The 12,771-nt window shown below is 39.7% G+C and overlaps 1 protein-coding gene across 2 annotated transcripts in view; it reads left to right on the top strand.

Annotated features, from left to right (window-relative positions):
* ALDH1A2 (aldehyde dehydrogenase 1 family member A2) overlaps positions 1-12,771 on the top strand; it is a 60,909-nt gene that overhangs the window by 32,494 nt on the left and 15,644 nt on the right. For both annotated transcript variants that reach the window (XM_048318125.1, XM_048318124.1), the window contains 4 exons: positions 65-194; positions 5,223-5,284; positions 7,985-8,113; positions 8,244-8,357. In XM_048318125.1, the coding sequence (XP_048174082.1) occupies positions 65-194; positions 5,223-5,284; positions 7,985-8,113; positions 8,244-8,357 (435 nt within the window). The remainder of the gene's footprint in view (positions 1-64; positions 195-5,222; positions 5,285-7,984; positions 8,114-8,243; positions 8,358-12,771) is intronic.

Genomic DNA, 12,771 nt, shown 5'->3' with positions numbered 1-12,771 from the left:
CTTAAGTATGATAGTTCAAAAATGTTACTATACTTACATCTCTTAACTTTTTCTTGTCCTGCAGACTATGGAATCACTGAACAGTGGCAAACCATTCCTCCAAGCTTTCTATGTAGATCTCCAGGGAGTCATAAAAACCCTGAGGTATTATGCCGGTTGGGCAGACAAAATCCATGGAATGACCATTCCTGTAGGTAAGGGGAATTAAAGCACAGCTATGCACCTAAACCTTTCATGGCCAGACTAAGACTTAGTAGCTTACAGCTTCGTGGAAAGCAGAGGAGAAGTCTGGGTTGCTCTTACAGTGTGTATTGTGTTGCTGAAGCAGATGTTTGAAATTCAGCACTGGGGGCCCTGCTCTTGTTCTGCCCCATATGCACATGTGAGGAGGGCTTGGTTTCATGTGTTCATCTGAGAAGGAGATAGCTCAATATCTACACTTAAATACTGATACATGTATAAAAATGCACAACATATAAGCCTGAAAAACACCTTGGAACTCATGAAAATAGTGTTGGGTGCCTGTTTAAGAAACAGTACCATTATGTATAGATCTTGTTTCTATATATCTTCTCATTGCTTATGCAAATAATTTTACTTGCGACTGACACTGGATCTAACTTAATTTATACTTTGAGAATGCTCTTAATGTTACTGTAGAGAACTACATACATATGAGATATATTTTGCTATAGATGCTTCTTCAAATTATTCAGTGGGATGAATTTGATATTATATATATGAGATAAACCTTCATGCATGCTAGGAAATTATTATGTTCTTACTCTTTTACTAAAGAGATACAAAAAAATCCTTACCATTATTTTTATTTAACAAGTCTCTTCCTCCTGCCCCTCCCTCCCAGCTGTTTAACAAATATAGGCTGCATTTTCTGATGCGAATATATTCATATACAGTCTGGACTAGATGTACCAAATGCTAGGATTACACAACATGGCAAAATAGCAGAAAATGACTTTATGTAGGTGCAGTCATTAAGATAAATGTACAAATCTTTCACCTGCATAAAATAAAACTCTGGAATAACATTAAGGAAAACGAACATTCATTATGTGGATTCTTTTTGGCTTCATGGTGCACATGTCCCTTGCACATGCATGTTTATTCCTCTTCACCCAGTAAGGCCAGGAGGGCACACTCAGGGGTAAATGCCCTTTGCTATAGCCCAGTTATTTCCCTGGTGTTTCGCTGTGTGGCACACTATCTGCAGTGCACTCACCTCTCTACAGCAAAGCACGAAACTATCCAAGTGAAGCAAGCAGATAAATTGAAAATGTGCCTCCAAAATTTTCAGAAGGGAAACATCTTATTACAGTGTTACTCCTCTTGGTGTTTCATCTTATTAAAATTGCAGGGTGCACTGACTGGTGTTTATCTTCACGATCTTATTTTCACCAAAGAAATGACAATAATAATATTTCAGGTGTAGACATTCCTGCAAGGACTCAAAGTTTTCCACAGTCATTTAGGCTGAGATTGATAAATCCCAGTTTTGCTGCTTGTACTTCATGTTTAATCATACAAAAGTGCAGACCGAACCATAAATTCATGTGTTCAGCAAATTTCCTGTTCCCTAATCTCTTTCTCTCTGGTCGGTGAATGCCTCCTTCTCACTCTTTAGCCCCACAGGTACACAGAAATTAGGTCAGCCACCAAAAGGCATTACCAGATTAAGGAAAATAAATATTCTCTGTTTATTCTTGGTTTCAAGTACCTTATGGGATAAAACCTGATTTTTTTTCAGTGAGGTGGGCTATGCTGGGCAAAAGGAAGGCACATTTTCAGTATGCCTTCCTCAATGCAAACTTTGTGCTAACACAGTTTTCAGTAGTGTAGAATCGTAAGTCCATTCACATATCTTCAGGGTATCAACTAGTTCTTCATTTAACACTTCTCTTTATTCCTCTACTTTCACACCATAAATTTGTCATTCTCATGAGGCTATTTTAGGGCAAAGCCGGTGTTAAACAATGGTGCTCTTTACGTTCACTTACCATCAGCTCACCAAAGGTAAACAAACAACACAACAAAACCAAAAAACCCCCCCTATTAAATCTTCTCTTTCTATTTAGTATGCTAATAAATCTGAAACCTCCCAATCTTTTGTTGTTGTTGTTGTTTTTGAAGTTTTCTTTTATAACTAAAATAAAAATAGGCAACTAATAGACAAGTAGAACAGTGCGTTTTACAGTCACATTCCTTTTGGTCCCAGAGCTACAAAACCTTCAGACTGCCCTTTGCTTGCTCCCATGCGTAAAGCCTTGATGATTTAAATTAAAACAGAATGAAGCTAGACCAGAAACTGTTAAACTAATAAACTGAATGCAAGCAGAGATGTATCTTTAAAGCAATATATGGTATTATATATTTTAAAGAACCAACTCAGCTCTCCTCACCCCCTTGTTTGCTGTGTCCTGCTATATGAGGCATAGAACTCTATTATGGTTGTTATGCAAATAAAATATCCAGGATGGAGACTCCTGATGGAAATCTGAGCAAACACATCTGTGGAAGATATTGCTGTCCCAAAGTGAGATCCCTGGATAAATGGGACTTGCTTTCTGATTAAAAAATGAAAGTCTTTGGGCCAGGTGCTAAGCAGCTGCAAATTGATCTTGCTCTATATTAATATCAGTGAGGACTCAGAATGACAGTTTACTTCAGCTGAGTATATTAAAAATATCCCTTTAAGACAAAATTTTAGATTGGATGTGAGATCAGTGTCAGATCCCTCTCAGGCAGTGTTCTTCTGGCAGCCAGCTAGTAAAGGATAAGAGTAACAATCATCAGCCACAGCATCTTAGAATAAGTGTCATTAGCATGACTTAAAACTCTCAAACATTTTAAGAATGTCCTGTATAATTTCTAAGCACAAGAGAGCTTTCTATGCTCACTGTTTAGAATAACAGAATAAAGCTCACTTAATTGTTGAGCTATTTTGCCATGGTAACAGCTTGTTCTACATTATGGACAAGGTGGCTCTTAGATCCATCTTTGGCCCGTCCAGAGACATCCAAGGCTTCTGAATAACTTCAAGTCACATATGTTCCCAAAGATATTGTTAGAAAGCAACCTCAAAAATCCCATCTTGACAGAAAGTCTGTGGATGATGAACTTTGGAAGTAGGTGTCAAAAGGGGCAGCTGTCTAGAGTCTAGTGGGAGACAGCAGGGAGAGCAGCTCTGCATGGGAGGCACCGCTCTGCGGAAAGAACGTTCTGCCTACACTGGGCAGAATTAACCACCATTTGTCTGCCTTGGCAAGAGGTTCAGGTTATCTATAACTGTGTGATGAAGCACGCAGACATGTGGCAGTGATTATGCAGTGATGATCTAAAGTCAGACAGTGCTAATGTAACTGTGTTACTGTTATGTTGCCACCATCCTTCTGGCTGAGAACACACCTCTCACAGTACTACCAAGTACAAGCTGGTATTTTTAGCCGACTCCTCTGTGTTTCTCTTGAGCACTTAGTTTTGCTTGTATGTACTTCTCTGTATTTTGACTTCTACTTCGCTTCTGTCTGATCTGATGAATCTTCCTATGGTCTGTGAACCACTGCTATAATCTGTGAAAGATAACCTGGAAAACCAAACTGATCATCTCAGTCTGTGACACAAATATTCTCATCTCCACTGGGGAGTTGTTAAACATCTGGAGATCAAAATGTTGCAACGATGTTTTGTCAATGCAGTGCAAACAAACTGATAAACTATTTTCTTCTGACTTTTCCTGATGTGAATCTTTTTTCTCTCTTTCCCTTCCTCCTTTATTTTCTCTGCTCTGTCCCTTGGCTTGGTTGCAAACTATTGTTACCTTTCTCATAATTATCCTGTATCTGGCCCCCAGCTGACATATTATCTACTCTAGCTCAGGTTTCTACTAAGCAAATCCTGTAAAGTAGATGGATAGAAATAAGCAGACCTGAAAATAAGTTATTTCTAATCAAATTCAAGTTGAAGTCTTTTCTTAAACCCAAGAAATTTTAAGGATTAACCTGTTTATTGTTACCAGATATATCTTAGAGGACATTGCAGCAGGTTCCCAAAACACACTCTCTATTGTGAAGTTAGGCCCTTCCCCAATATCGCACAAGGGTAGCTGCAGCTCTGGACTGAACGGGGGAGAGGCCGGGGCTGCCACTTTCCAGCCCAGCCTGGGAGGGAAAGCACATACCCTTGTGTCAGACAGAACAATGGGAGCAAAAGCCCTGTAATCTCTCCTCCTCCTCTTACTCCCTTCCGCTGTCTGACCTTTTCTTATCCTGGTAAATCATCTCCTGCCATTAAGCCTAGGTAACCTTCTCATCATTCTCACATACTTAGCTGAAATTATTTTCCCAAGTTAAGAGATTTGAGTTTTTCTAGATGACCAAGCACTACAGGCCAAGGGGCACATTCAGCTCATGCCTTTAGCACAGCCTTTCCCTCAGCTGTAGCCTCACTGAAAACCATCTGACCTAAATTCATTGAGGTACAAAGGTGCAGTAAATCTATTTTGCACAGATGCAGGCCAAACACGCTAACAAAGCTACTGGTTAGACAGTACCTTAACAGATCCTTTAACTGGTCCCCACACACCAGGTCCCTTTCTGGCTCTTTGTAAACTGGGAAGAAACCTGCATATGTAACCTCAGCATGTGCACCCAGACCACAGAAGTAAATGATGCTCAGTGACACAAGTCACAAACTTTCCCTCTTCATTCCACATCTACAGGTTGTGGTACATCATTCCATCACTTCACGCTGCCTGTGTCCTCAATGGCAGATGAGTCAGCTGAATATTACTCTATAACCCCACAGCGGGTTGTAGATACACCTTTATATCGCTGTGTTCCACTCATGCATTTCAAGAAATTGCCTTTGTGACTTTTTCTTCACTTCTCTCACCCTTAAATCAGCTGAGGCTTCCATGCTACTGCAATTTTTTGTGCAGTACAGCTCTTTCCCAAGGAACAAAGCAGGTTACTTTCTGATGGGAAGTCTGATTCCTTTGTTCTACAGAAAGAACAATTAGGTTGCTCCTGAACCTAGGTTTCCCATGCTGGCTCACAAAAAAACACTTCCATGACTTCTTTATTTCTTTTACTGCCATCAAAGGCTGATCCTTAGAGGCTTTTTCTCCCCTTTATTTCAATTTTTTTTTTTTTTTTGTTCTGCCAAGTCAAACTGCACTTGAGAGTAACCATGCTCATCTGTTTCAGATGGAGATTATTTTACATTTACAAGACATGAACCCATTGGAGTGTGTGGACAGATCATCCCTGTGAGTATCTCTACTAGTGCTTTCTATTTATTTTCATTTGAACCAGCTCTCTTTAAAGACACATAAAACATGGTCTTCAGCTATGTGTGTTTTCCATTACGAAAAAAGCTGAGCTCATATTGTTGACATATCTTTAACAGCCTCCCTGCAAATGCTTATTTGAACATGCTAATAGGGTTTAGGCTCTGTTATTAGGAGTTAAATTCTCAAGTCATAGAATTCACATGATTAAAACAAGCAAAGCAAAACACAGTGTTAATATGCTGTCAGTGGTTATGGATGTTCACACAACTTATGGAAAATTGATGCTTTGCTGTGGTAGTCTCTTTATTTATTTAGTTTTTACTGTGATTTAACAGGCTCCTCAGTTCCTGGGAGATTGTGATGTATTTTAATTCCATTCTTTCCTGCTATTTCTTTTACAAGGCTGGAGAAGTAAAGGAAACTCCAGGAGACATATCATTGCAATTAACATTGTGTAGCTAATAGAAGACATGAAATGTTTGTTTTATTTGTTGTGAGAGAGAAACACATCATTTCATCAAATCCAATACTCCCCCCTACACCCCAACAGACACCCTCATAATAAAATCTTGCTGAACATTGCATGGAAATTGCACTGAGAGGGTAACTTTTTCAGAAGAGCCAGTTAACCAGCTTTGGCAGAAATTTCAGTGGGAGGCTTACATATAGCTATTAAAATATTGCATGGAAGCTTTTTTGTTTGACAAAACACTGGGGGACTGATCAGGCCATTCTCAGAAATTTTTGTTGATGTCGATTTTTTATTTTGTTCATGCTACCACAAAGCCACTAAACAGAAACACGGAGCAATTCCATTACAAGAGGAGCAGCCAGAAAAGATTACTTTAACAATGTTAAGCCCTTTTTCCCTATTTAGATTTGTTGTTATTTCATGTCTTTGTTAAGGGGTGGCTTTTGTGTTTGGCACTCGGCAGAAACCCACAGAAACATGCAATGACTCAGAGAGTCTGTGGCTACAGCCGTCCTGCAAACACCTACGCACTCTCCTAACTTGGTCCTTATGAATGAAAGATTCCACAGCTCTGTCCCCATTTCTCAGCCAGGCACATGGATAAGCATTTACTAAATAACAACTCCAACACCTAACCCCAGTGTTGCTGGACATCTCTTATGCTTGTTTCATTGAGCTTAACTGACAGATCTGCTGAAGAAACTTGGCCACAGGCCAAAAGCAGGATTCATTTAGTTTAGATGTGTAAAACTTTGTTCAGGGTACCCAGCCATCTACGATATATGTTCATTCTTCCCTCACTTTTGTCCTCCAAAGCCTGAAGATGGCTGTCATATGCATCTATCCTAACACCACTGCTGATCTGTTCTGTATTTCCTCCATGCTACCAGCTCCAGCAGACAGCCCAGGCCACTGCATGTGCTTGGCCATTCCATGAGCAAATACATTATTCAAAAATAAAATTAAACAGCAAGTCTAACACTGAACTCCTCATCCTCTTTCACATCCCAGCTTCCATCAAAACATGTGCTCTTTGGCAGTGCTGTAGCATAAACAGGGCTATATAGTGCCCTATAAAACTGCTGTGAGCTCTCCTTGCAGTGCCATTAGAAGTGCAGGCTGTTAGCACACTGCTGGCCCTACAGCTCCCCTCCCAGGTTTATGTACTGGAGATGGAATTAAAACATCACTTTGTCTCCGGAGTTTATAAACAACAGAGGGAGTAAAAAATTGGGTGTTCGGTGAAGGAAAGACAGTTGTGTATTTTTTCAAGCTAGCCAGGGGCTAAAGAGATGTCTGTGAGAGTGGCAGCTGATATGCATCAGGCAGCAACACATTCTGGCCAGTGGCTGACTCTGTGACTGATATTTTCTATTCTCCTTCTAAAAGAGACTGTTGTATGCATTTGTGAGAATGATTGTGCAAACACAGTTATTTTATTGCTGTGACATTTTCACTAAAATCAGCAGGACTATCCACTTAACCTGCTAGGACCAGGCCTTTGTGCAAAAGGCTCATTACTTTTATCTTTATCCACAGCATGTTTGTGCATCAAACTAATATAATTCACTACAGCATCTGCTGCAGTTAAATGAAGTTGTAATGAATAACAATACAAAATTTTGTATCAGCAAAGAACTTCTCAACTTTTTTTTTACTGTTCTTTTAACATCTTCCATATAAATTTCTCAGTAGGAAGTCTTCAAAAAAATGAAATGCTTTGACTGACCATTGACATTTATGGACTTTTTATTGTAATTCCTTCAATTAAGGATTATATCATTTTGAGTATAAATTTTATATCTTAAGATGTATTCAGGGATATGAAATTTACATCCAAAAATGAACAAACATCCAAATGCATCAGAAGCAAGAACTATTTTCATGGGGGAATTAAAAGTGCCAATAGCAAAACAGTAAATTAAATAAAAAAATTGTGACTTAAAAAATCGACAGATAACATAATATTTTCTTAATGGAGATTGCAGGTGGAGGTTGTATTTCTTTGAACAAGAGAGAAAGAACTAAAAAGTCACTGTTGCTGCTTTCTTAATGGCAGTAATTTTAAAAAATCCGTGCTTTGTGCTGGGAAAGATTTATGCTGAGGATCAGCCTGAGAAATAAGTGAGGTATCAGCTTGACATCTTGAAAACAAAACACCACGGCAATATTTTTCCATCTATCAACTTTTTTTTTCCCTACAGTGGAACTTCCCCCTGCTGATGTTTGCATGGAAGATTGCTCCAGCTCTGTGCTGTGGCAATACAGTAGTTATTAAACCAGCAGAACAAACACCACTCAGTGCTCTCTATATGGGTGCCCTCATCAAGGAGGTAAGAATAATTGAGGGGAGTGATGTCTGTCTATCCTTGGAGGGAAGGAAGTACCAGCACATGCCTGGTTTAACATGCTCTATCGGTTTTCATAAGTCATGTTTACCTTTATTCATTCCTATTTTGACAGGCTGGCTTTCCACCAGGAGTTGTCAATATTTTGCCAGGATTTGGTCCAATTGTTGGTGCAGCCATAGCCTCTCATGTTGGCATTGATAAAATTGCTTTCACTGGATCCACTGAGGTAAGAGGATTAACACATTACTGTAAAATGTGAATAAATGCTTCAGCCCTTATACTACATTTCTTACTGTCACTGAGTAAAAGAGCTCCATCTAAATAACAGTGGTCTGTCCTTCCCAGCTAAACTTACGTACCACAGGACTTCCCAAGCACAAATGGCTCCTTTCCTCCAGCCCCTGCTGTGCTCGGCACCTCAGCACAGGAGATATGCCTGGAAAAATATTGCTGGGATTTCCTGTGGGCTTATGAGGATGTGAATCACATGCAAGTAGGCAGAACATCCCGTGTATATCATAGCACACATAAGTGCTGCTTTAACATCCATAATTTGTGTATCCTGCTGCACTTAGGGAAAAGGGAGAGGAAGGGAGCAAATTGTGCAAATATACTTCAACTTTGATGCTGCATTCAAGTATATTGAGGATGAGGAGGAGGCCTAAAAAGGAAAGAATGCCGGGAGAAAAGGAGATTGTCCAAGGTGTCTGTTCCCAAAGTGATGGAAAGAAGCTGGCCAGAGGATGAAAGGAGTCAGTTGTCTCCTGGATGCCAAAATGTCTTGCTATGAGACTATGCTGCAGATGTTAGACAGGAGGCTCACTCTGAAGATGAAGGCTGCAGTCTACAGCAAGACTAACCCCCAAAACTCTCATCACATCTTGCTCTCAAATATGTGCCAAGCTGGCTGTTATCAGGGTTAGGGTGGGGATGACAGAGGTACTCCAGACTGAAGTCACAGGAGAAGGGGCCTTATCTCATCGTCTGAAGGCAGACAGAAAGGAATCTCTGTGGGAGTTTCAGGGCTGGTTATATTTAGAGAGTGCTAAACCCAGCCCTTTTCAATTCAAAATCTGACAAACTATTGTATGGAGGGAGCTAAACCCCAGGGATCCAGTCTCTCTTTGATATGTTTGACTCCCACTCGTGGCAGTGGAAGGCTTTATGCATCCCTGCTTTATGCAGGGATACTGCTCTTCACAGTGAGGCAATTTGCTTTTTAACTTGTGTTGATAAATTCACTGACCATGCAGCCCTGCTAGATACAATGTGGGTATCTCCCTGGTGGGCTCAAGGATTGCAGAGACCAGCTCAATATTTCAAATTAATCATTCTGGTGGAATTATTCTGTAATTGAGTTTGCAAGACACACACAAGCCTAAATTACCAGTAAAATGTAGCTGCAGTTGTATGCTTAATTTGCACACACAGTTGTTTTGCAATTACTATCTGCCTGTACATGATTTTTTAATGACAACTTCAGATTCTAATATACACAGGTTACATTCTAAGTCAAGGGCTACATCAGATTTCAGATTATTCCATGGAATTATTCTAGTCATTACATCTCCTGTATCCAATTAAGATTAGCATCCTGGAATATTGAAAATTTTAATATGAGCTGATTGCCCCCCATAAATTAAGTTGAAACAATTGTTTTCATAAAGATATGTGGTCTCTGTTTAAGATAAATATTCTATTATACAGGATGTTGCACTGTTTGGAAGAGGAAAAATACAGATGGGTTAGGTTTCAAAGTTGTCTCTTGTAGCCAAAATAAATTTTTATTGTAGTTCCAGACAGCTTTAGTTTTAATAGGCATTTAAACTCAAAAGCTGTGGGTTTTATACTAACTCAGTACCTACCTTTAAAAGCCTTACTAATAGGAAGTGAAAAGCATTACAGAGATGAAAAAGCAATTCTCTAAGAACCTAAAGCAAGAACAGATGGATCGTTTTAATGCAGAGTTAGTGTAAACTATTCCATATTGTTTCTGATTTCCTGTAACACTGAATTTTTGTAATAGCAAGTCAACATTGTAACATTTTAAACACTACGTTCTGATATGGGCCGGACTATAGTCTCTGATTTCTCCAAAACAGATTTCAATTTCTAGTGGAATAATAATGGAAATATTTTGTCTCTCTGGTACTTGTCTGAAGCATGTCAACTGTACACTCCAGTGATGGGGATTTCTGATAGCCATTAGGTGTATAAACATCATGTATTAACTCCATTCCTCCATTCCATCCATGTCTTAGTTAAGGTAGTTCATGATGGGCAAGTTAATGATAAAACCTGTCAGTACAAACGCAAAGATCTTCAAACTGAGATTCTGAAGCACAGGTTTTTCTCAAATTTTCACCATGAGGTTCTTTTATATAAGTTCTTTACCTTTGAAGTATACTTATAGCTACTGAAAACTCCCCATTTGCCTGTAAAAACCACAAAACTGGGCTATTATTATCTTTTTCCTGCAGGATTCTTGAAAGGCAGAAAACAGGCTGCTCCTCCTACAAAAAAAAAAAAAAAAAAATTGAATGCTAATGTTTTCCAAAATTTGTAGAACCCAATCCATAGAAATATGAGCCAAAAGGCCAAGTTCATGACCTCACCTCAATAAAGCCTGACACAGCCACACCACAGAGCCCTCCAGCCTCACACCTTATCTTGCAACACGACCAGTAACAGATGCTCACAGAAGAAGAGAGCATGTGTAGAGTGATCCTTTCCTTGCTGCAGCCTCACAGCTTCTGACAATCGACTCACAGACTTCTTGAGCCCAGAGGTGCATGTGGACACTTGTATTCCATGTGCCAATGGCCTTGTCACCCGTGCATTAGTCCAGTACCTCTTGACACTTATGACTGGGACACGTCAAGCCTGTGCCCATGCAGTGACAACACAGAAATTATTTCAATCTTCTGCTTCTGATTTCTAGTTTAGAGCTATCCAGTGTGCACTCTCTTCTCTGGTTTTTAGATTCTCAGGTGCTCTGAATTTTTTTTAAATACTGATCTTTACTTTTCACACACTGCCCCCCAAAATAGTATGTTAAAAATCCTTAAGAGCTCTTTTTCTGTGGTACCATTACTGTTTGATTTCATTTCTCTCCCTCTTTCCTGCAGCCCCTCCTTTTATGGGTTAGCTACACACATTGAAAAAAATAGTCTGCCAACTCTTTCATCCCTCAACCTACCTGCTTCTTATGAAACACTCTCATGTGGATCACCTCCTTCTCCCAATCCCCTAGTGCACGGATCTCAAAACTCTTCCCTCCACAGCTCACTAGGAAGGGGAAGGGTTCTGCAAACACCTGGCAGGCTATGGATTTCACTCTGACGACTGAAAGAAATAAAATCATACTGAGTGTGAAAGCCCACCTAAAAACACCGTGTCTCCTTTGATTCCAGTAGCTTTCCTGGCTTCTCTGCTTGCTTCGGTTCACTCTTCAGCAGCCTGTTTGGTGTAGGCATTTGAACCAAAATGTTTATTTTTACTGTGTTGGTTTTAGTGAACCAGGGCTAATCCATGATCCTCCTTAATTACAGCAATCTCCTCTCAGGCTTCACTGACACTTTTTTCCCTCATCTTCCACAATCAGATGAAATTTAAACTGCCATAACCAAACTTTTTTCCAGCCAATATGACCATGTTAACAGTTGCTCTTATCCTTTTCCTACCTTCCCTTGAAAGTCCATAATCAATTTACGTATCTCATTACATCTTACTGAATTTCTCCTTGATCCAAACTGCAGGGTGAAACTCACTGGGACCATGGGAGAGGTACTGTAAAGCTCAGCTGTGTCCCACTATCCCTGTTGTTTACTGTACACGCCTTTTCTTTTTGCACTGCCCCTCTCTGCCTCAGCTTCTTCATTGAGTTCCTTTAAAAAAATTACTAGCAACAATTTAATTAAAATTAGTATTTTACAATTTCTGAGTTTAAGAACAGATCCAAACTCAGGATGTCTGGCATTCCCATGTGTCTGCTGTTAGGCTCCAAAGCTCAGAAGTACAGGAGACGTTCTACAAGTCTCCTCCCCAGTGAAATAACACTGGGCTTTATGTAATTCCAAGACAAATGCTGATGAGGGGACAATTTTTGCACATACCAGAAAGGCAGAGAGTTTCTTCATATTACCTTCTTATTTGCTAAAAGAACTTTTGCTACGCAAAAAAGGTGACAGGCCTTCAAATATCAGAGAAAAGTAGCCATCAGAAGCAGGTTTACTCTTCATTTGCCTTTATTTCCATTCAAATCTGTGAGCTCAGTTAAGGCTTTGCAAATACAGCCATTCTACCACTGTGAGCTGGCTGCCCAAGCCAGTACCTGTGTGCTCCATCTGAACTGGAACTGTGTGTGAGGATGGTGTATCTGTAAGTTCCTGGTGCACAGGGAACAGTTGAGGGCAGTATGCTCTGGGTTTAAAATTAGAGATGATTATGGAGAGTAAGAAGTTATAAATTTTTTTAAATGCAGATTTAAAGCCCTGCCTGGGATAAAAATTGTATTTTAATTGTTGCAAAAATTTAATGGGTTCTAATAACTTCTGTTTAAAACCAATTGTGTAACCTCCAAATCAGAGTGGTTTACAGCTCCCTACAGTTAAATGCTCTCAAGATGGGAATTACAGATA

Source organism: Corvus hawaiiensis, chromosome 13, assembly GCF_020740725.1.
Source record: "Corvus hawaiiensis isolate bCorHaw1 chromosome 13, bCorHaw1.pri.cur, whole genome shotgun sequence".
NCBI classification, from domain to species: domain Eukaryota; kingdom Metazoa; phylum Chordata; class Aves; order Passeriformes; family Corvidae; genus Corvus; species Corvus hawaiiensis.
Note: the sequence above shows the minus strand (reverse complement) of the source record. Positions and strands in the feature narration are given on the sequence as shown.